This window comes from Gavialis gangeticus, unplaced genomic scaffold (genome assembly GCF_001723915.1).
Source record: "Gavialis gangeticus isolate Ggan-Ray unplaced genomic scaffold, GavGan_comp1, whole genome shotgun sequence".
Taxonomy (NCBI): Eukaryota; Metazoa; Chordata; order Crocodylia; family Gavialidae; genus Gavialis; species Gavialis gangeticus.
The window spans coordinates 13696185-13719939 of NW_017728996.1; the positions used below are offsets into that span (position 1 = coordinate 13696185).

Below are 23755 nucleotides of genomic sequence, written 5' to 3' on the forward strand. Positions count from 1 at the left end.
CCATTTCACATACGTCCCATCCTTTTCTGGCCGGCTTGCCTTCGGAAATGACACCCTATAGTATTAGGGCTTCATGTTGGAGGCAGGCGTTTCCAGCAGATGCCTGAAAATAGCTTTGCCCTCCTCATAGGGGATGGAAAAGCTTAAGCAATTAGTGTTTGCAAAGGGATTTGAGATTTTTGAACTAAAGGTGCAATGATAACAATACTAATAATACTGGTACTACTACTAATAATATACTTCCCAAGATATACATTAAAAAAAAAATCTCAGTAGCAGCTAATTATTGTCACATTACTACTGGTGGTGACGGTGGCTTCAGAACTAAATTTTGGTCCAAATATGACGGCACTCCTTTAAACTGCCACACTGATGAGCCCAGGCTCCATGTAAGCAGTTGCACCCAGAGATTTCTTAAGCTCCAAAAAAAGCTGCTGTTGCAATGAAAGACCCTTTCCACACTTTGCCAAGCACAAGTCAGCCTGCCTGCAAAGCCTTTTTCAGATACCATCTCCTCTGACCTGCTCCATTAAGATACTGTAACAACTCTGCGCAATGCACTAATGAAACCTGCAATAGAATACATTTCCTATTAGCTGCTTTGCTCAGACTTTGTAGTACAGGAAAAAAAGGTTAGTAGGGTTAGCATTTTGAGACACTTATCCAGCAGTCTCAAGAGTTCCCGACACATAGACAATACCAGCATCTAACTTCTAAGGGGCTAAATGCAAACTTAATGAGAGTGACTCTATAGCCCCATTTTGAGGGAAAGTAACACAATGAGTAATTAGATGTCCCATAAAAGCTCTCATTTTAAAAAGTACTGCGGCATTCACCTAATCACTCTATTGAAAACTCTCAAGGCTTTGCTCATAACTGCAGGGGGATAAAGCGGGGGGAGGAGGGTTGGTTCTGCTGTTGTTTTAAATACTTCTTCCAGGGAACAAGCCGGTGGTTTTATCTGCATGTACCTTCTGACATCACTTGTCAGTCTTCTCCAGATGGAAATCCATTCTGTTTCACCCCAAAGACTCAATACGCTCCCCTTCCTTTTCTTTTGCAAATGATCTGGGCTCTGTTATTTAAATCAAATTCCAGCACATGTTGTTGATGCATGTTTCATACCCATACTCCTATGGCAGTGCAGTTCAGGAAAGGACAACCACTCTGTCCAGAGCATGAATAAAACACACCAGCCCTAATCATGCCTCAGTGACCCACTGTAGTAATTAAGGGTGTGTATTCCAGCAGCATCTGCTCACTGTGTGCCAATGATGGTTTCTGCAGAATAGCCATTGGAGTAACACGTCTGGGCCAGAAGTGTGTGTTGTCTCCTCTGGCTTTTGCACTGCAGACAGTCACTGTCTTGGGCACGGTCGGGTCCCACAATGTGCTCAGGGAGGACCCATCTAATGGTTCTCAAGCTTTTTGGATTCAAGGCATCCTTCGTTAGACTCGAAGCATCCTCCATAACTTTTGTGAATTGAGTGGCACCCCGTTCAAAAATGAATTTGTGTATTACTGTGCTCACCTCCTTACAGAGGAGAGGGGCTGGGCAGTAGGAGTGGGGGATCATTGAGGCAGGGAAAGCCTAAGGTACTAAATCTATTTAGGTAATCTAGTTACCTCCTCTTACCTGGAGGCACCCTTCAAAGGATCTTGTGGCACCCCAGGATGCCCTAGACAGCCTGATTGCAAGTTGCTGATCTAGATTTCTGGCATGTTTGGAGAGGGTCTTTCATTTTGACGTCTATCCTTCCAGCCAGTTCTAATTTGAATACCTTCTCTAGTTTTAAACTTAAGCTCTTTGGGGCAGAAACTGCCCTTTTCTGCACATCTAGTTCTACTATTTATTTTACTACTTCCCCATATTCATTGTATTCACATTCAGCATAAAAATATGTTCATTCATCCAAATTCTCAGCACTGGAGGTTGTCAAGAGGCATGTGCACATACACACCATCTTTCATCTTAATGTGCCTGTCTTTGATAGCTAAACATGTGGGGTTTGTTTTAATCATATGGAAACCCTGCAATAGCAATAATCTCTCATCAGGAGCTGTATAAATGTCCAGGCATGTGTGATGTAGATAATTCACGATAGAGACTATAGGCCTCTACAGTCCAATGTGTTAAATGACATTTCATAGACTAAAATGAAGCCATTCATCCTTAGAAGAAATGACAGCAAACCAGCTCTTTTGGGGCCTGATTCTGCACCTGGCATAGTAAACAGTGGGCACATCTACATGTGCGCTTTAATGCACAGTAGCCTATTTTACTGCACACCAAAGCATCACACAAAATACCATGCAGTTACATTAATGCACAGTAAAATAAACTAGTGAGCATTAAGCACCACTTAAACAACGTGTGCTTTCAGTACCATGCATTAGGGCAGCCAATTGTGCATTTATTTAGTACCTCACATTGGAGGTACTAAATTTAATCCGCATTAGGAAAAGCACATTGATGCATATGTAGACACACCCAGTGTTGACTATAAGAGTTTTGTCATTGACTTAGATGGGAGGAGAAGTGTTTATAAACTTTCTGCACTTTGCTAATGTGGATGATTAAATTCCCTAACCCCTGCAAGGTAGGTGAGCATTGTCACAGAAAGGTGATGCACATTTCTTAAGGGGCTTGTTAGCTGAAATGACTGATAAATAGAGTCGTGTAGGTTAGACAGACTAGTGGATATAGGCCACACACCAAGTTTGTGGGAGAGTTAGGAACAGAACCCAGGTGACCTGACTTCCAGTCCCCTACTGTAACTACTAGCTACAGGCAGCAAAGAGTCTTCAAAATTACCCATATTTACTATTTTAGCAGTATAATTATAGGTACTGAATAAATTCATTAGGAAGGCTGTAAGGGGAATTATCCACTATAAACCTTATGGTTCAAATTAGGTTTACATTCATTCAACCCCAATGAAGTCCATGGCCCTACATAGCGTATCTTAGAACAGGGGGTTGTTTGGTATCTAAATACGATGAAAAATAAAAGCCATGCAGCTGGTCCCTGGTGTCATTTATTTTGGGGATTCTAGTATCTTATAGCTTTTACTGCCAACACCAATGCCCTGGGAAGCAGCATACATTAACTAACATTATACTGACAACCACTGTGCCTTTATAATCTCTGTGTGTATGTGATATGTGTGGGTGGGTGCTATAGTATATATATATATATATGTGTGTGTGTGTGTGTGTGTGTGTGTGTGTATATATATATATATATATATATATATATATATACACACACACACACACACACACACACCACACATAATTAAAGAAGAGGCTCTGTATAAAAAGGACAGATCATTTTCAGGAGATGACCAGCAACAGCTATGGGATCCCATTAGGCTTGGTGCTGCTCTTATTGAATTCGGGGGTAACGGGAAGACAGGTTTGGCCTTGTCCATCATACTGTAGGAGGTCCCAGTCCCTGTTTACTAACCAGATGGCTCAGGTACTCAGTGAACTCCTACTGTGGGGAGAGGGGGAGCTCAGCACAAACCCGCGGAGCTACCCCAGGGACAAATCTAGCCATACCAGTACATACCATGCTCTGCTGTGGCTACATGTGACCGAAGTCTCACTATGGGGAGACTTCATGAATCATCCTGTGTTTCATGAAATGCCTGCACCAGATACCTGCCAGCCAATGCTCATTTATATCCCAGTGTCCCTTTCATCAGAGAGAAGTGGTTTGGGAACCCCTGGTCTGATGCAAATTCAGGTCATTACACCCTGCCAGCCTATGTTTCCCTACTGGCCTCAGTTGAATCAAGGGGGATTCTTTGCACCCTGAGCCAAGCTGTTGTGCAGCATTGCTATATTCCACCCCAGAGGTGGCTGCATTTCAGAGGTGGGTGCACAGTGCTGGTAGAGAGCTCTGGGATCCTGCCTGGGGGAAAGTGCTGTCCGAATGCAGTATCTTTGTTGACTGCAGTGTTCAGATTTCAGGAGAAAAAATACAAGGGAAAATGCAGTCAACATCTCCTTCCACTTCATTCCACATCTAAAATGTCCCTTAGGCAAAGTTCAGATCTGGACTTCAAGCCCCCCTGTTTGGGGGCATTTAAAATCCCGGTCTTTGGGTCAACCCACTAGAAAGGTAACGGTCATTTGCCAGATGCAGAACGGGATCCCATATGAGATATCAAAAATACCCACATTTTAGGTCTTCTTGGAGTTTTGGTTTGGAGCCATCTTGTTTTCACCAGTTGTCCCCAAATCAGCATTTCATTTGCAGCCTGCTTCATACAGCTGAACCAAATAAAAAGGAAGGAGCGAAACTTTAAAAAGTGGAGCCAGCTGCATCAAGCCCTTGCCTTTTGGCAGCACGTTTCCCACTAAAACCAAAGTCAGGAGCTTCACAACGGTCTTATTTCAAAAACATAACATTGTTTTACCAGATCCCAATCTATCCTTGCACGGCCTCAGTTTCCCACACAGCACCAATACGTGAGAGTCATACAATCAGCCTGGTTTCCTGTACACGCATGTGGCAACAGAATTGTAAAAGTTGACAGTTCTGCAGTTTTGTAGCTTGTACAAAAAAAGCGATGAGATTTTAGATCCTGGTACAATTCAGCAGCCTGCAACACATCAGAAGCCCCGTTAGTCTAATTAAGATTGTACCCCATTAAATTAGAGCACAGCTTGTATTGCCTGGGATGGAAGAAGTACTGAGGCCTCTTTTTTAACCCACTCAAGCTTGTGCTGCCGGCTGCCTACACATAAGACTCTTGCTAGTGCCATAACATTAGGCTACATGGTCAGATCAGGTTCAGACTCCGAAAGGCTACAGTCTTGGAGGCAAGAAGGCTCCTAGTTTGCAACCACAGACTTCTGATTCCAGGTATAAACACCTCAAGCCTTGTCACTCTTTGTCACACCCTGGACAAAAAAACTCAGGGTTTCCACTCAAGCTGCCTTTGTGGATTGTCATCCCCTACCATTTCACACCGCAGCCAGACAGGGCCATTAGCCCAATCAACATCTCCAAATCTTTGCTTCTGCTTCATCTGCCACACTTTACCCCAGGCAGGAGTTTTGTCACAGGGGTGATCACAGGGACTTGCTGGAAACCTTAAAGGAACTTAATCTCAGCAAACTGTACTCAAGGTTATGGGAGGGCGAGGGAGGGATTTCCATGACGAACAACTGGGAAAAGTAATGGAGTTGTGGAGCCTGGCAAGTTTTTTTCTGAGCTGTAGAAGGAAAAATTTGAATGACAATAGTTCCTTTGTTAAAGGGCACCTGCGGTCAGGAAAGAGACTACGTAAAGCAGCACCTTTCCTTCAATACAAGTTCTGCAAGAGCTGAAATTCTAGGGCTTATTTGCACGAAAATGCACGTGAATTCACTAGAACAGGGAAGTTAAATGAGTTAAAGCCATGAAACCTGCGTGGGGACGTGTTCCAAAGTACTGGGGTCTGATTTCACTGCAACTTAATGCTCCTTCAAGGGGTTTTTTGATATAAGCTAAGGAGTGAATTTAAATAGCTACACGGGTAGAAGTCCCACATGAACACTTTTTTTCTGGTACTAGTGCAACATGCTTTTGTTTAGCTACCCCAGTTGCAAGCAAAAGAAACTGAAGCAAGAAGGCAAGTCTTGCACTAAAATAAGAATGCCCAGCAGAAATGTGGGACGCACCATTCCTGCACACATGTGACATGAAACTGGTACAGCTTTCCCATATAAGCAGGGACAAGATGAAATCAAGACCAACTCTGGACAAGGAGGGTTCGGGTATAATTATCCCATCAAACCCCTGGCAGAGCCTTTGCCCGGCTATTTAACATGGTTCTTGAGAGTAGGATAGGAAAGGTGTAAGACCGATCAGTCCTCCCCTGGCTGGGAGCTGGACTAGCAGACCAACATCACTATGACACGACTAATACCATAGGTCATTTCCATTTCTAGGGCCTACCAAATGAATGGAGAGTGTCTGTCAGACCTGCTACCTGTGCATTTCGGAGTCAGGCCAGCTTCATTCAGACCTCAGCGAAGCTGTGGGGGAGCAGGCTGGATTATTATATGCATTGCCAGATATCAGACGTGGCAGTGTGGCCCTGGGGGGGACTGAGCACAGGGCTGGGAGCCAGGTGCTCCTGTTTCCTGGATCTGTGCCATGAACTCAGCGAGGTAAAGAACTTATGCACTCTGTGCCTCAGTTTCCCCCTCTGCAAAACAGAAGTGATGGCCCTTTTCCTTTCCCATATCAACCTTTACACAGCCTTTGGTAAGCTGTGAGTGCCCAGGACTCAGCACGACTGTCTCATTCTGCAGCAGGCCGAGGGAACCCAGCTGGCTTTTCACATCCCAGGCACTTGCTGGCAGCTAGAAAAATCATCTCTGGGCTTGTAAACTGAGCCGAAATTTGCTCGGGAAGCAGCTGGGGGAGAGATATGGGACCCCGCGGTGTCATTTTTACAGGCAATCCCGCTGTAACAGCAGAAGGGAATGGTGATCTCCAGCCAAAGAGAGACGTTCCAGCCTGGCCGGGGTCTGGGAGTATTTCCCTTTGCAAAGGGGCGTTTGGGGGCTTGGGGGTTTCTGTGGTTAGGCCTGTAGCAAGGGTGGCCCCTTCCCCTCTCTCTCCCATTACTACAGGGCATGGAATGAATTAATTCCTCCGCCCCTCGTCTTCTCCCACCCCTTTGCGTCCATGGCTGTAACAAGAGCCTGCCCAGCCCGGGAGGCGGTGCCCCTAGCTCCTGAGTGGAGGAGCCGGGGAGAAAGGACGAGCTCTGTAGGCATTGGAAGGGACTGGAATGATTGATGGTTTGGGCTGTTTTGTCAAGGGGAGAGGAGAGGAGAAGCAGGGGGGAAAGAAGTCTGTGCAACCCTTCAGCAGCGCAGAGGCAAGGAGCTTGCCTGGCCTGGCCTGACCGCGTGTTTCTTTTCAGTCCTCCTCCTTTCCTTTCCATTGATTTGTTTTTTCCCTTTCTCTTTCTCTTTCTCTCTCTCCTTTTTTTTTTTTTAAACTCTTCTTCCAGGGAGAGACTAGTGGTTAAACCTGGAGCTGGATGGATGGGTATGGGGAGAGGGGCAGGAGCCACAGCCCTGGGATTCTTCCACATCCTCCCTGTCTTTCTCTGCATCTTCCCTTCAGGTAAGCAGCAGCCCCTCGGCATCAAGACTTCCCTCGCTGTGCAGCCGGACCCCCCCCCCGGCCGCAGGCCTGGCTCTCTCTCCAGCAGTTTGGCACATGGTTTAATGTGGCAACGTTTCTCCTATTCTTTGTCTGCCAGGGTGGCCCCCACGGGCTCCCTCGAGCAGGGGGGTGAGGAGGAGTGAGCCCAGCGGGTGCACTGTTCCAGGCAGGCCTCTGCAGAAGGGAGACTAGGACCCTTGACATGTGCCAGGTGCCAGAGGCTGCCCATCAGTGGGATGCGCCGGGTGCAGCGGAGTCCGGTGCCTGGCACGTCCCCTTGGCTCCGGGCTGGAGGGCAGACCTCTTGGCCTGGCTTCAGGCACCAGCTCGTGCAACGGTCTTATAGGAAGAGGGGTTAAGTACCGCATGCCTGCTCCCCTTCTCCGCTGCGCACCCACAGTACGTGGGGTGGCACCCGTTTAAACAGGGGGTCACACGCCAGTGAATTCAGCCGGGCCCAGTCGGGTCAGGGTGGAAGGAGCCGGGTCCAAACATGCTGCCTCCTTTCCCGAGTCGCTTTGGCTCGTCCTTGCTGTGGGCTTGTAGCCCTGCCTGTCTCCTCTCTCTGGCCATTGTCCAGGTAGAAAACTTCAGGTTCTTGGGTGGGAAGCAGTGGCTCCTGGCTGCCCATCCAAAGCAAAGTGAGATTGGAACCAAATGGCAGGGCCAGCGTCTGATCTCCCTTGCCAAGCCTCCCCCCGCAGTCCCTCGCCCGGCTCATGCCCACAGCCACTTGCAGCTCTTACTAATCTTTCTGTTCAATAACAGTTCAGGGCCACCCCCTCCCCTGCACCTTCTCCCAGTTTGTTTGGCTTGTGTCAGAAAGCAGGAGAGAGCTGCAGAAGTGCAGCTGAAAATGCCATCTGGTTCCAATGAATCCCCCATAGTTTTTCACAATGTTTTTTGGCTGATCTCTGCCTGCAAATTCCTTCGAGCCCTGAGTGCTTGTTTTTGTTGGGGGAGGGGGAAGCAGCTCCACAGAGGCGGGCTTGTTCCTTCCAAAACTCTCCAGTTTCTTTAACTCTTTTTTTTTTTTTTTTTTAGATGGTGGGGGGTGGAAATGGAGCAAGGGAGAGTGAAACCCTAAGGTTAAATCTGCCAGTTTGCTTTATTTGGTGGGGGGGGGTTATTTTCTATAAAACTCTTCCCTTGTTGATCGCAGGTTAGAAATACATGGGCAGCCTAGGGCTATGGAAAGACTCCCACATGCAATAAATAAATATATAATGCATTACCCCCCCCCCAATACTACCTCCCTTAAGCCTCAGTGCAGGAAAATAAACCTTTTGAGCAAAACGTTGGCACCGACGCTAGTTTGGGGCTTTCTTCGCCCTGTGCAAACGGGCAGGCAGAGATCTGCATTGCTGGGAGCTTTTGATCAGAGCTGATGCCTGTTGCCTGACATCTTTGCCCAGCGTTGGGGCTGAGTTTGGTGTGCGAGAAGGAGTCTGCTTGGTTTGCTTGTTTGTACCAAGGGCTTTTTTTATTTTTCTTATTCCCCCTTCAACTGTTAAATCCGTTTGCAAGGAACTAGCAAAACAGGGCAGTCCAGGGAGATTGTGGGCAGCGTGCAGGGGGTCTTGGGCACCAGGGTGGAGAAAGCTCCCTGTTCACTACGCCTGTACCTTGCTCTGCATTTTAATAGGGGTCCAAGAAGTGGGGGGGGGAAGGTAAGGGGGGCCTCTGCACCTGGGTGTCTCCCCCTACTTCTGCCTCCTGCTAAGCATCTCAGCAGCACATTGTAAAGAGGTGGCATAACCCTGCTGGAGTCTTAAAACTGCTCCTGAGAGTTATAGTAGAGCCCAGCCCAACAGAGCGCTCTGTGTGCGAGCCTAGTGCCCCGCCAGGTCCGACTCCGCAGCCCTGTATTTATTTTTCCCTTTTTATAAGACTTCGGCCCTGGTGCAGCTCTGCTGTCCTGCTGCTTTGACACTTGACGGCTGCACGGGGTGGGGGACTCTTGGTTTGCACGCGTGAGGGCTTGGACCTTTGCTTCTCCTCTCGGCTCCCCCTGCCCAGCTCGGGGGTAAGTAACCTTGCCGGGTGCACTGGAGAAAGCTGAAAGGGCACTTGGGGAAAAGGGACCAAATCCAGGGATTTGCACTAAGCAGACCTGCTGTGGAGGAGACCAGGGGCCAGATTTTCCAAGGGTCACCCAGCGGGGTCAGATTCCTCAGCGGATTCAGTGTCCAGCTGTTCCCGGCCGTGATCCTCAGCACCACTGAGCTCAGCTCTCCTTAAAGTCCACCCACCTACTTCAGTGGAGCTGTGCTCCTTGGAAAGCCTGTCCTTGGGAGTTGTCCCTGAGACTTCAGGGGTTGTCCCCTGCTCCCAAAGGCCGCTTGTGCATCTAGCTGGGAGAAGATCCAGTTCCTCTTTGAAACTCTTGACCCCCTTTCTCCAAGGAGTGGGCATTTATGCCTCCAACCCATCCAGGCAATGAGGCTGACTCCAGATAAGGATCCAGGTTTATCAGATAGGTTGATAAATGGCTTTTGTCTCTTAGCTGCAGCAAGTGATGTGATCTCAGCACTAAGCTGAAACTGAGAAGGGGGGCTTAGAGGTTGTTAAAACAACACCTTCTGCACTCTTAAAGTGACAGCCCGTGGAGCGTTCTGGGTTGTGGGGAGACAGGGCAAAGCGGTGGCGGTGGAGAGGGGCTGTGAGGGTAGAGAAGAAGGAAGGGATTCAAATGCAATCCTGGAAATATTTGGTCTTTGCGGATTTCTTCTCCTGCTGAAGCTGGTCAGTTAGTTGGAGCGGGAAGTTGTGTGTGCTTGCCCATCTCAGGGGAAGGGGAGCTCAAAGGAGGGGCCTTGTTTTTAATGCATGTGATGTGGATTGCTGCTCCCCCCCCCACAGAAATCGCCTCTCTTTGATTCCCAGCCCCTGGCAAATAGGATCTGGGAGCTGTTACTGGGAAAGTTGGGTTTATAATGTCAGCAGCTGAGGTTTCTTCTTCTCTGTGGCCTGAACAGCTGCGGGGAGTCAGGCGTGCACATAAAAGTGATCACAGAGCGGCGCAGCCATAAAACTTCCTAACCTGGGGGCTTGCTTGGTTTCTGCACCAACCTGCTGCCTCTGAAGCGGGGCAAGCCACAGTGACAATGAGCTTGGGGTCTCGCAGCTGAGCTCCCAGTGGACACACCGCTTGAATCAAGGCTCTCCTCGGGCTGGTAGCATGCTTTTGGCAGTCTCTCCCCGGCTGAGGCTGCACGCTGGGAGAGTCGGGGTGTTGCTGCGGGTCCGAACAGGCTCAGTGCAGAGCGGAGATCAGGACCAAGGTGCTTTGGCAGAGCTGAGCGGGTGTCAAGTATCAGAAGAGCAGGGGATGCCATAAGATTGGCGTTATGTTGCTTTGCTGTTTGAAGGCAGGGTGACTAATCTACCTGGCTTTGCTGTTTGACAGAGCTGGGGCAAGGGTCAACCCTGGACTAGCAGAAGGTCCTTCAAGCCAGGACTGAGGGGTATTAGCAGAGCAGGTGGGGAGCCAAATATTGAAAGAGAAACCGGAGATGGAGGTGCAAGGACCAAGCGGACTGGAAGAACAGGCAGCACCACATATCAGGAGCGATGCGTGCTGGCAGAGAAGGCAAGATTTGGGGTGGGGAGCATTGCCAGTTGAGGAGGAGTTGCATTGGCAAAGCCCTGCTCCAGCATCACGCAGTGCTATGAGTCCTTTTTCTATCTGAGGACTAAATTCCCTCATAAACCTTTTCTTTAAAGGCATTGAGACCTGCAGTTGGCCGCTCTCATAGTTAAGAGCAGGAACCCCGTAGCAGTGACCTTTTCGGCATGAGCTGCAGTGGGGGTTTCAGCTGGAGCCTGAGGCTTTCTTTGCACTGGAGAGGTGCAGTTCTGCTCGCAGGATCATGGCTCCACCAGCTGACATTTCTGTAGTGAAGGGGAAAATTGAATTATGTCCAATTGCCAAACCAGATGCCATCCCCACGATGAAGTCATACGCCTCTTACGGTGAAAGAACAAGCTGGCTCCCTATGTACAAGCAGCCCGCGAAGCGCAGACTGAGCCGCTCTGTCTCGCGGCCTGGGCATGGCTGTGTGGAGCTGCAGTTGGACGGAAAAATGTTGGACCCTCTCTTATAGCTCGTTCCTCATGGCAGATGGTCCCTTGGGCTAAGAGCCCTGACTTGATCCCATGGGAATCAGTGGGAGTTTTTAATTCGTGGGCCCTAATTCCTCTATGGGATCAGGGCAGACAATGCACTTCACTTGTGTCCTGACTATTTTGCAGAGCAACCTGCCCAGGAGGCAGTGGGAGTCTGAAGCGTAGCTTGGCTTCCTCGGCTTCTGCCTTCAGTCTCCGAGGCCGTAGAGAGCTTGGTGGCTCAGCTCCTGAGAAACCCAGCTCTTGCCGGAGAGGTGGAAATCGTGTGATGCACCCTGGATTCAATTCCTGTGTCCATGATAGTGGCTCCCTGCACTGTCCACAACGATATGACAGACCTTAGGGGCAGAGCACAAAGCCCATCTCCCTTTGCTGGGGCGAGGTGGGGGTGTGGAGAGGAGGGAGTATTACAGAGTCACAGGAAGCCTTGATTTGGTATTTTCCATTTAAAATCTCGTTGACTCTATTACATTTAGACTTTGCGACCTGAGACTGCATCAAGCTACACATCTGAAAGTTAAGAAATAAGCCAGTGAATGTCAGGGCCTGGGCTATAGGCCACTAGTTTTGGAAGGATGTCTGGGTTTTGCCTGTGACTTGCACCTCCATTGCACCTCTAGTCAGGGGGAAGCAGGCTTGCATCAGGCTGGGTGCAGCAGCGCTGGGACTTGGGTATAGGAGGCAGGCAGGTGTCTGGGAACAGAGCTGTTCCCACCCGGCTCAGTCTCCAAGACAAATCGAGACGAGACTGTTTGGGGAGCTGTGGGGGTGTGGGTGCGCTTGTGCCTTTTCCACTGGTGGTGCGGGGCTCTGGCTGACATCTGTGAAAGGCAGGCAGCTGGCGATCCACACCCCGTGCAGAAATCAGCGCCTCTGACTGGGACGCTGCAATTCTTGGCAGGCTTTTAATTGTCTGTATTTGCCTCGTTCGCATTGATGTGCTTCGGGCTCTTCTCTCTCTCCTCGTTTTGTGTCTCGTGTAGCTCAGCCTTGGAAGGGCTGACATCGCACAAGAACGCAGCTGCGCTGATTCTTCCTAGAGAAAACACACGCGTGTAGGCCTGAAGCGCTTTCCCTCACCAGCCTTCACGGCACAGTCTAGTCCCCGTCCTCGCACAAAGGGTTGAAAGGCCGAGCGCCCCGCTTGTCCGTGCCCTTAATGCAACTGGAGAGGGCCCTGGGCAAAATGCTTCCAGCGTGAAATGGGTGGCTTTGCTCTGAGCCTGGCATTTGGTGAGCCCATCCCAGCATTTCCCTAGGCTTGGAGATGGATAGACGCCCACTGTCAGCAACCTGGAAATCCTGTGTAAGAGATGGCAAGCAAAGGCAATGGAGGCTGCAGAACATGCCTCAGATCACAGGCCGCTGGCAAAAGCCTGCTAGGCTGGTGTGGAGGATGCTGAGCACGGGGTGAAGAGTTGGGAGCACTCCAGGCCTCAGGCGTAAATTGGGCCTGTTCTGCACCCTTATAAAAGCACCTGAAGTCCTCGGATTATGAGAAGAACCCGACTCATCCCACCCCTGCTAAGTCGTGGGCTCAGGATTTTGCATCCCTGGCCACTGATTGCCAGCCATTGGTCTAGGTGTGCATTACAAAGGGGAGCAGGCTCCTCTGAAGCGCTTACAGATGTGGAGACTGAGGCCCCTAGTCAGGCCCGCAGTCCCACAGGCAGCGAGCAGAAGGGCAGGGAACGGACTTCATGGCCTCCCAAACACCAGCTCGGTCCTGTAGCCGCAGGATCGGGCTGGCTCCATCTAGTTGCAAGCTGCGCTGGCAGCTGTGCCAAGAGGAGCGCTGAACCCTGAACTCGAGTCTGAAGAAGGCTGAGCGCGGAGGAGGGGCTGAGCTGCGTCCTTGCAATTTCAGATGGAAATGCCTCGGCCCTTTTTCAGCCTGCTTAGCAATCTCGCTGTGAGCTTTGAAGTTCACCTTTTCAAGCGTGGTCTGTAATTCCTGGAGCAGCATCTCGCACGGGGGGGACAGTCCAGGGGCCCGGTTGAAAGCTGCAGGCCTTTGATTGATGGCTCCCTCTGCTAGAGCCGGCGCTTCCCTTTGGCAGGGAAGAGGCTGAGGTGAGCGCTTCCCTTGGCTGCCGAAGAAATACTTGCTAGGACCCTGTGGGAAGGGAGGTTGGCAAAGAAGAGGAGAAGCATTTGCTTCCTTGCAAGGCATTCTGGGTTCGTGGAAAGCTGATTCTCTGCGCAAAAAATGCTGACTAAGTGACAAGAACAATCAAGGGCTACTTTAGCAGCATCTCTCCGGGTTGATCTGCTGGCTCGGGGATTTTTGTGCTGTGAGAGGAGGAGAAGAGAAGTAGGGGGTGACTGAGCTCTGTCCTGGGGACGAAAGGACCCCCCTGAGGTCAGCCCAGGGACTGGCCATGTGATACAGGGTGGAAATAGGAAAAACCACTCAAGTGGTTTTGCTCCATCTCCCTTTCATTTTCTTTTGACTTAAGGAAACGCCTTGAAAAAAAGCCTTCCCCATCTGCTGCAGCTCAAGCCTGGGCAGGGCGGTGCGTGGATTAAACAAAGGAGGTGACACGGATTAAATTCTGCTGTTCTGCATAGGCGTAAATTGGGAATAACTCCCATCCAAGGGCCTTTCACCTTGAACTCAATGCATTCCTCCCACTTTACACCCAGGTGATACTGTGCATGATCCAGCTCATAACAGCCCAAAGCGTCTCCGTCCATAATGCTACCCGCTCCCCCCGCAAAAAGGAGCACGGCCACTTTAAGACCATCGGGTTTATTTCCCCCCTTTAGTCCCCTCTCCCCCGCCCCCAGTTCAGTGCAACTGAAACCTGATCTAATCCCTTTGCACATGGGTAATTTATTGGTCTATTGGGCTTTTCTTGATGGCAAATTGCATTGTCTTTCTTCCTGGGTTGAGGCTTTGGAGCAGTTTGCTGCATTCCTGCAGCTCCTTTCTCAGGGCTGATCTTTCACACCCCCTCTGAGCACAGTCACATCAGTTTTATTGGGCCCCTTTGTTATGCAAACAAGGCAATAATAATCAGGCTATTATTCTGCAAGATTGTGCTTGATTAACAGTTCAAAGGAGGTCGCTGGAAGAAGCGAATGCTGCCATGATGCACAAATCCTTTCACACTGCCTGGGTCAGATGGCCACTGAGCTCTTCCTCGGGGCTTGGCTCCCTTCCCCTTCTCCTGTTGAAACATAGTTGGACTCCATTCAAAGGGATGCCATCAATCAGTCAGGCTGGTGGGACTGGAGCTCTGTTTTCCCTCTCCCCACCACAGAGTCGCGGCCTTATATTTCTCTGCCTTGTGACAGGACGCAGGTTCCCAACCATGGAAGTGGCCCGCGGGGCACAGTATCAGTGCTGCCCTCCACTCCTGGTCCCCATCTCAACTCTGGGACATGGAGTAGATGCAACCCCCCAAACAGGTACTTACTTGCACACTGGAGGGGCCTTCTGATGATTCAGGCACACAGCAGAAACACAGCACGAGATTTATTATGGTAGAGGTTGAAGTACGGTATTAGTTACATGTTTCCATAGTCCCAGACCCAGCCTTTTCCTTCTGCCCACAAACACAAAGTCTCTTCTCCCCACCCTTTAAGCCCTCAGCCCTTAAAGGCACTGATGAAAGACATACAGCTTTTCATTCCTTCTTCCAAGCTGAGATCTAGGCAGCAGGGCTCGGCGATTTGTATGACAGGATGACAGTGCTGGTTCTGAGATGAAGGTTTAATGCTGGGAATTTCTGTAAATCATCCGTTTGGCTCCTCTTTGGATTCTTGGGGGATTGGCTCTGGTTTGTGGCTGCAAAGAGCAGCATGGTGTTTCCTCACTGCACGTGTGCACACCTGTGTGAGTAGGAAAAGCTGTCTGCGGAAAAGCTGAGCACCTGCAAAACCAGTCAAAGCCACTGGGATCTGCACGGTGATCAGCACCACCCATTTCTAAGTATAAGGATAGTTGCATTTATTCAGATCGCCTAAATAATTGTGTGTTTAGGAGCTTTGTCTTAGGTAGTAAGAATACTTGTATTATGCCCTCTACGAAATCTTGTACTGTGTACATGACTTACACAACACATATAGTCTCTCTCTCTCTCTCTCTCACACTCACACTCACACACACACACGTTTGGAAAGGAGCAAGATGATTTATTTATAGCATGTGGGGATGATGGAAGTTTATTAGTGACTCAGAAGGATGTTAAACAGTGATTTCCAATGATCAACATTTTTAAACTAGCAGGCCCAGGTAGTGTACACCCAAGAGTCCTAAAAGAGTTGGCCGAGGTCTTTGGCTAACTGGTGTTAATTTTGAGTAGCTCTTAAACTACTGAAAAAATCCCAGAAGACTGCTGATATTCAAAAAAAGGGAACTAGCATGATTTGGGTTACTACAGTATAGTTAGCCTCGTATCAGTCACGGGGAAGATATTGGAAAAGTTGACGCAGAATTCAACAGATAAAGATTGAATTGCGGGAATGGAACTAAAACTAGTCAATAGAGTTTTATGAAAAATAGGTCTTGTCAAGCAAACTTGATTTCACTCTTTGATGAGGTTACACGTTTGGTCAATATATGTAACTGTGTGCATGCAGCCGGCTTAGACGTTGGTCAGACTTTTGGCTTAGTGCTGTACAACATTGTGATGAAAAAGCCAGCATTATGTGAGAGCAAGAAAGTGCATGCCGAGTGGATTAAAAGCTGGGGAACTGACAGATCTCAAAAAGTAGCTGTCGATGGGGAGCAAACATCCAAAGAGGATTTTGCAAGAGTGGGTTGCAAGGACAAGCTAGAGTCAGTTGTGTTCAACACGTGTCAATGCTGCGGTGGTACATACGAAATCACTGCTGACAGAATTGGTGGAGGTGCAAAGATTGGCAGAGTGGTAAATAACAAAGAGAACAGGGCAGTTATAACAGGGCAACCTGGTTGGCCGGACCCCTGCAAAGAGCATTTTAAGAAGTCCTAATGCAGAATTATGGAGTGATGAACAAGGGATGCCGGCCAGGCCTGCAGAACGGAGGAGGGATTCTGAAAAGGAGCGAGGAATCATTATGCACAAGAAACTCAACATGAATGCCCAGGGTAATGCAGTGGCAAAATCCTTGGACATAGAAACAGGGGAGGAGGGGAGTAATTTTACCTCTGTGCCCAGAACTAGTGAGACCAAATAGTAGATTACTGTGTGCAGCTCTGATCTCCATTTTAAATTGGAGAGGATGAAGTTAAAAATCAGGGAGCCGGAGCAGATTCCTTCCAGCAATAGACTTCAGGACATCAGTCTGTTTAGCAAGAAAGATTAAAGGGTGACCTGAGTGCAGAAGATAAGTAGGAGAAAGTGCCAGGTACTACGTGGCTCTTCAAGGTAGCAGAGGAGAGCGGAACAAGAACCAATGGCAGGAGCTGAAGCCATACAAATTCAAGTAAAAAACAAGACATAGATTTTGTGATGAGGGAGTGATTAACCACTGGCACAAATTACCAAAGGAAGTAGCAGAGTCTCTCTCTTGCCATTTTCAGATGAAGACTGTATGTATTTCTGGGAGATGGGCTTTAGATGAGCTCAAACTTTTGGGCTCACCACAGGCACAACTGGATGCAACCAGAGCCTGTGATATGCACGTCAGACCAAATAATCTAATAGGCCCTTACCGCCTCAAACCCTACAGGCTAGCTCCTAAAAACAGGATGTATGGCTGGGGCGGGCAAAATGCAGCCTGCCAGGCCATTCTAAATGGGCCCGTGGGACCCCTGAAAAATTTAGAAAATTAATATTCATCTGCCCCTGGCTGCCTGTCATGCAGCCTTCAATGGCTTGCCAAAACTCAGTAAGCGGCCCTCCACCCAAAATAATTGCCCGCCCCTGATGTAGGGGCTTACTTTTTATTTAGATGCCTGAAGTCCAACTGATTTCCAGGAGAGTTTAGGCACCTTCTGATTTCAGGGCTGTGAATCCAGGAAGCCCCAAAGTATCCTCGAGTGCCTAAATTATTTTTGGAAGTGGGGCATAATCTCCCAAATCACTTGGGCACTTTTGCAAGTCTTGTACGCATCAAAAGAAAACAGAGTATAACTGTGCCTGCTGTTTATACTCCCACCCTGAGCAATGAAAAAGACCCTGGAGGCCTAGCCATACAGCACATTGCTGTCACAGAAGTGTATTTTGGGACCCTTACTTCCCTTCTAGAGTCTACCCAAGCTAGCCGAGGTACCCACAACCCTGAAGATGCCACACTGAGCTCCAGTGCAGTCCCAAGGTCTCTAGCAGGTTGGTTCAGCCCCGGCTAAGACCAATGCCTTTGCATCCTTACTGCAAGCGTTACCAGAGCTATCTAGATGAAGGCCAGCATGGCCGTGTCTACACATGCTGCATTCATGCCTCCAACAGCGGAACAGACAAACTCTTGTGAAAAACTAGGGCTGTGCTCCTGGCGCCGAGCAGTTAGTTTCTCCTTACAGACCCTTTTGCGGCCGGCATTAATATCCCAGGGTCAAAGGCACCAGGGAGGTTTGATCGTGGCTGGGAACACCACATTGAGTTGTGTCCAGTTGCCATGAGGATCGCTGCATGTTAGATGTTCAAGAAGATGTGTATAAAAAATGAAGATCCCTACCTTGGAAGATACCTTAAAATCTTCACTCGCTGCTCCTCCTGACAGGTGTGACAAGCAGTTTCTCCATCGTGCAAATCGTTACTGGCCCGGGGTAGAGGCAACCAGTGGCAACAGCTGCTGCCATTCTTGGCACCCCTTCAGAATGGGCTCTCGGGGCTGGTGCCCCACTTGCCCACATCTAGCTATGTTGCTACATCCCAGTGAGTGCAGTAGCTCAATGTGCAATGACTGTCTGGTCTTCTCAGGACTTGTGGAGGGGCTGGACCAGGCTGAGCGCTGCTGCGCCCAGCCTGCATTTGGCAATGAAAAAAATAGTGCTCTAGGGCAGTGGTTTTCAACTTGTGGTCCATGGACCCCTGGGGGTCCACAAACTATGTCAAAGGGGTCCGTGAAAGATGTAGGTGAATACCCACACTTCCAATCCAAAGGGGTCTGCACCTTCATTTGAAATTTTTTAGGGGTCTGCAAATAAAAAACACTACTCTAGGGGCACTGTGACGGAGGCACTAGGTGAAGAAAGAACTAGTGTGATGGGTAGGTGATTTGACATTAGAGAGGTGGTGCGACGTATAGCTCTACAAAGCAGACTTCAAGTCAATGAGCTACAGCAGGCTATGGACCATCTCTGTACTCAAATTTAGACTTCCTGCAGCCATGAACTGTCGAACCCTTGTTGGGTCACAGCTTTTATCTGCTAAACCAACCTGGAAGAAGGTGGGCACGTATTCAATGCTTTACTAGGATTATTTCTCCATAGAGAGGATCGCTCAGGGGAACTGTACGTTGTAGGTGGGGGGAGATTCGTAGATTCATAGATGTAGGGTTGGAAGGGACCTAAGTAGATCTTCAAGTCCGACCCCCTGGCAGGTGGGAGGCAGGCGTCATCCATATGACATGGGCCATGGCATGGAAACTAGTATCTGGAAACTACTATTCTTTAGGAACGAGCCTCACTTTGCTCACTGGTGCCTCTCCTGGCTGATGAAGGGGTGGCAGCAAGTCCCGGCTGCTTGAACCCAAGTTGCATACCCTGCCTAAGCAGACAGCCCCAATGTGGGGGATTTAAATGGAGGAAAGTAGATGTAGGGTTACCAGGTATTCAGGAGCCCACACAGGAAGCTCATTTCCTTGTGCTTGCCTGTACGTTCGAGAGAGGCTCAACGCGGAGACTCGAGCAAGGTGTCGTCGGGATCTAGGCTGGGCCCGCGAGGCCCACGCCAGCTTGCGATGCGCTCGTCTCAGTGATAGCAGCGGGGGGGGAGTTTCCGTGCTAAGTCATCTGTGGTTGAAAAACAGATCCATTGTGAGGAGATGGAAAATAGATTATGTGAAATTGAATAAACATCGTTTCTTGGCTTCCGTTCAAATGAGTTTTCGCTCTTATGCCAAGCTTCTGCCATAGGAGACGTGAGCAGGAGGCAGGGAGTGCATGGTGTGCCGGGGGGAGCGGGGGTTTGCTTTCTCTTTCCTCCAGAGATCGGTTTGCTCCCCGGCTGCCCTGTTGTGTCAGGACCCTTGCGGGCCGTTGTGGGTTTTCTCAGCCCTGGCGCGTGCCCTGCCAGCGGGTGAGTCATGCAGGTGTTTGTGTGAGCCGGAGGCGTCAGACAATCGTGGTATTGAACAGGTCAGATTGGGAGGCGCGGAAAGAGGGAGGCCTTGCCAACAGATTAAAAGAACAAGGCCACAAACAGCCGACCTGAGCGCGGGAGCAATTCACTTCCCTGTGAAATAGGATTGACCTCGCCGCCTTTATCTGCCAACAAGGGAGAGATTAGGTAGGAAAGGCCACATCCCCAACTCCTTCCAGGTGCAAACACGGGGCAGGGCAGGGCAGGCTGCTGTTTTCCAAGCCCAGGTGTCTAAGTGACACACTGTGTGCCCGGGCAGGGTACAGATGCATTTGCAAGGTACAGAATTGCATGTGAAGCCATTTCTTCTGCATGTGCATTGCAGACAGGCCAACACACAGACATGCGTGTGCACGTACATGGTGCATGCAGTGTCTCAGGCACCTGGTGCTGGAAATCTGGCCTTATATGGGGCCTTGAGTGAAACAGCAGCGGGGAATATTTGCCAAAGCCCAAACAATAAGATCTTTAAGAAAAAGGCTCCCCCTTCGGGCCACAAGAGGGAATGAAACAGGCTCGTCTGTTTTTTTACTTAGTACCTTATAAAGTAATGAGTTGCACATGGGCTTTGCAGCAGCCGCCCCACACTCACCAGTAACCGTGCCTCAAGCTGTAGGTGTTGAGAGACCCGAAAAAGCAGTGCTGCGGTTATGCCCTGCATGCCAGGGAGGGTGAAGAGAGTTGGGCAGAAGGGAGCTGGGTTTTAACGTGTCACCTCTGATGCAGCAGCAAAGCCCTTCCTGCTGTGTCAGCTCGGGATAGTCTCAACGCCAACACGGAGCTTCGCCTGCATCTTCCGACCCAAGTTAATATGCAACCCCTTAAAGAGCAGCATGGAGTACCCTATTCCTGATAATAGCTGGAGTCAAGCATTGGGTCAAGCTTGCTAAAATCAAGCTGTGGAGGGAGAATCTCAACTAAGCTATAGATGGGGAGTATTGTGGCATTAGGCCACAGGTAGATGGTTTAGTGGGTGGCCCTGATGTCCCAATACCTGGCCTTGTGTTGCTGCCCTGCTGTTCCATGAGCTCCTTACTTCTCCCCTCTCAATGTCCCTGGTGGCATGGCAAGCTTCAGTCTGAGTGGCTTTGTTCCCAAGGAAAGAGAGAAGGATTTTCCTTGCATTACACCCTTGCATACTGTCCAACCCACACCCAGAGTGTCCCATTTTGAAAGGCAGCCTGTTTGCATCCCACCTGCCGGCAGAGCCCGTGTTTGCATCCTCACAAGGTCGTACTGATATTCCACATCGTGTGGTGAGCGGCTGTGTGTAGCCCCGCGGCTGGCCCGGAAACCCTCTTGCGTTGTGAGCAGAAGCACAGCTCCGTAGGCACCGTGGCACCCTTACGTCACGGGAATCCCGCTGTGCAGTGTTTTATCAGCCCTGTTTGATCACAGATACTTCCACTCCGCAGCTTTTATTCTGCTAGCCTATGTAGGGGCTGGAGTCCAAAGTCCTAAATCCAGGCACCAGTGCATGGGGTAAAACATGACCGAACATCCAGAAAATCTCATCAGAGCAAAACGTGTGGCAAAAAGACTTCCCTACAGGTCTGTTGCCTGTGGTGAAAAGTTGGCTGTTCCCTGACACAGACTCACTGCCCTCCACCAAGATGCAACCCCAGGAACAAAAATGAAGGGTCATGAAACACTGTGGGTTTATACTTGTTTCCAGCCCATAGAAATGCTGGAGCTCTGCAGAAATCAGAGCCAGTGTAACAAATGAAAGGTTACAACGAAGTTACCTCTGGCTTCTGACCAGTGAAGTAAGAATGCAAAGGATTTCCAGAATCCTTCGTCCTTTTTAAAAGGACATGAGTGAGATAAAAGCAATCCTATACTCCCTGTGCTTTGACTCGCACCTGAGCTTATTAAACTTGCATTTTAAAATTCCAAGGAAACTTTCCACTATTTCCTTTTTGCATTTCACTCTTCTTGGAAAGCAAACCCAAACTGGCCTTTGCATGCGGGATCATTTATTTATAGTCCTGTTTCCCCTCCTAGGGCTCCAGCACCACTTGTGTTTAGGTTTCCAGCACTACAAGGGAATGTTTAAAACATACTGTTTTCACTGAAACAATACTGGGTTTTGTAACCTTTTCTTTTTTTTTTTTTTTTTAAGCAAATCTTAAATTATTTTGGCCTAAACGCCTTGCCAACCTCCTCTAAACAAAGCGCAGGACAGGAATGCACATGCAAGGCTTGGAAAGGCACCCCAAAAGCATCTGGAAACGTTGGGTTTTGTTCCGCTGCCTGTTTTGTGTGATCACGTGCAGTTTCTGTTTGCTGCCAGACTCCAAAAGGGATTGATTCAGCTAAAGGGGAGGGAAACGAGAGACGTTTTAAGCGGCATAAGGCTGGATTCACCCAGCAGGGAGCTGGTTGAGCGCTGTGCATGAGGTGGTCAAGGGAGGCAGTGCCAGGAATGCCTTAGCGGAGCTGCTTTCCAGTGCTGCCCTGGGAAATAGGCTTGCAGAGAGAACTGAGCCTAAACTCCCATTGTGCCACCCCCCGCGTTGGCTGCTTGGAGTGTGGGTTCCCGTTGCATCCAGGATAAGCGAGCCACAATATCCTGCTTTCCTTGACTCACGCTTGCAGCTGGTACTTCAGGCACTAGGGAACTCAAACGGACACTCAGGGCAAAGTGTGCGCCTGCAGGGGGGAGCAGCACTGAGCTGGTGAGATTTTTGCATCATCCCCATGTCTTGGGAGTAACGGGAATCCAGCTGGCTAAAGGGAATGGGCTGTGGGTCCCTTTGCCTCTGGGTCACTAGTGCCTGCTGCTCAGACTGGCAGCTATCTGGAAGTCCTTCATAACTTGTAGTGGCATCTGGTGGGTCTTAGTCCAAATCTGGCAGCCACACATCACTAAAAGCACTGCTGGCATTGGTGCAAAGAGACTGAGGTCTGGCTCGGCCCTGGACAATAGACTTCCTTCACTGACTGTTAGGCTCCTGCAGCTTAGAGAAGAGCATGAGACCAGCATCTGTGTCAATTCACTGGCGACATCCAGTTGCTGACGGAGGGAGTTTTCAAGATGTGTATATGAAACCTGCTCACTCCCAACTGTGTATCAAGTGACCTCCGATTAGCTGCCCGGGCCCTTGCTGTACTTGTGTGGCATCCAGGTGCAGACAGGACTCGTTGCCACACAGTTCTGACACAAGAAATGAGGCATAAGTTAGCCTCAGAGGTGGCAGATTGCACCTAAAAGCAGGGCTCTAGGCTTACCCAAAGTCACCGTGCACAGCTGGCACATGCTTCGACTGATGTGTGTACTCCCCACAACGCCCAAGAGCAATCAGTCTCATGAAATAGTCATCAAAGCAACCCAGGCACCAGTACACTTGCCTGCCCCTAACTGCGGTTGTTGATGAGAATGAATGAAAAACAAAGGATCATCTTTTTGACCAGGAAAAGCAGGTACTTGCTCTGGGGTGGGAGAGGAAGCTGCATTTTGTCCTTCAGGGCAGCCAGGTCCCAGCATAGACACTTAAACCTCTCACACAGGCCTTTTGGCTCCTCAGTGCTGCTTGGAGCGCTCAGCTGAAGCACCCAGGCATGCGGAGCCAGGAGCCAAAGCCTTGCTGATGCAGTACAAGGCTGCTCTAGTAGCTCTGAAGCAAGTCTGGTACCCACATAACAGGCCAGAGGCTGATTAGGGTTTTGCCTGGTTCTTTTCACACGTTTCCCTGTGATACCCTTATCTCCATGCAGCTTTATGAAAGCAGTGAGGCGGCGGCAGGCAGGCCAGAGGTTGGCAGGCGCTGTTCCCAGCATTAATGGAGCCGCTAGAACGTGCATTGTGTCAAGGTGCTTGGTACAGGAGATCAGGTGATCGATAGCTGCTTGAGAAGGCTCCTTTGTACCTTGTTCCTTCCCGGCCCCGCGTTTCCCCCCCGTCTTTCCAGGCTCTTGAGATGTCCATGGGCGTGGGTGCCTGGCTTTTGAGAAGTCAGGGCCGGAAGGGAGTTTGAATGCAGCTGAGGGGACCCTCAGCAGGGAACCCAGCACAGGGCTGGATGCTGAACCACCGTGATTTCATGAGAGGGGTTTCGTTTCCCAGCGAAGGTTTCATAGTTTCATAGTTTCTAGGGTCTGAAGGGACCTGAGCAGATCATCTAGTCCGACCCCCTGCCATGGCAGGAACAGCACTGGGGTCAAATGACCCCAGTAAGGTGGTCATCCAACCTCCTCTTAAAAACCCCCAGGG

General features: G+C 49.7%; 1 protein-coding gene across 2 annotated transcripts in view; it reads left to right on the forward strand.

The window, feature by feature from the left end:
• The window catches only part of RGMA (repulsive guidance molecule family member a), a 41175-nt gene that overhangs the window by 10689 nt on the left and 6731 nt on the right, over nt 1-23755 (forward strand). The window contains exon 2 of one of the 2 annotated variants that reach the window (XM_019504033.1): nt 7023-7138. In XM_019504033.1, the coding sequence (XP_019359578.1) occupies nt 7023-7138 (116 nt within the window). Of the gene's footprint in view, nt 1-6773; nt 7139-23755 lie in introns of those variants that run through there. The other variant, XM_019504032.1, reaches the window with a different exon arrangement.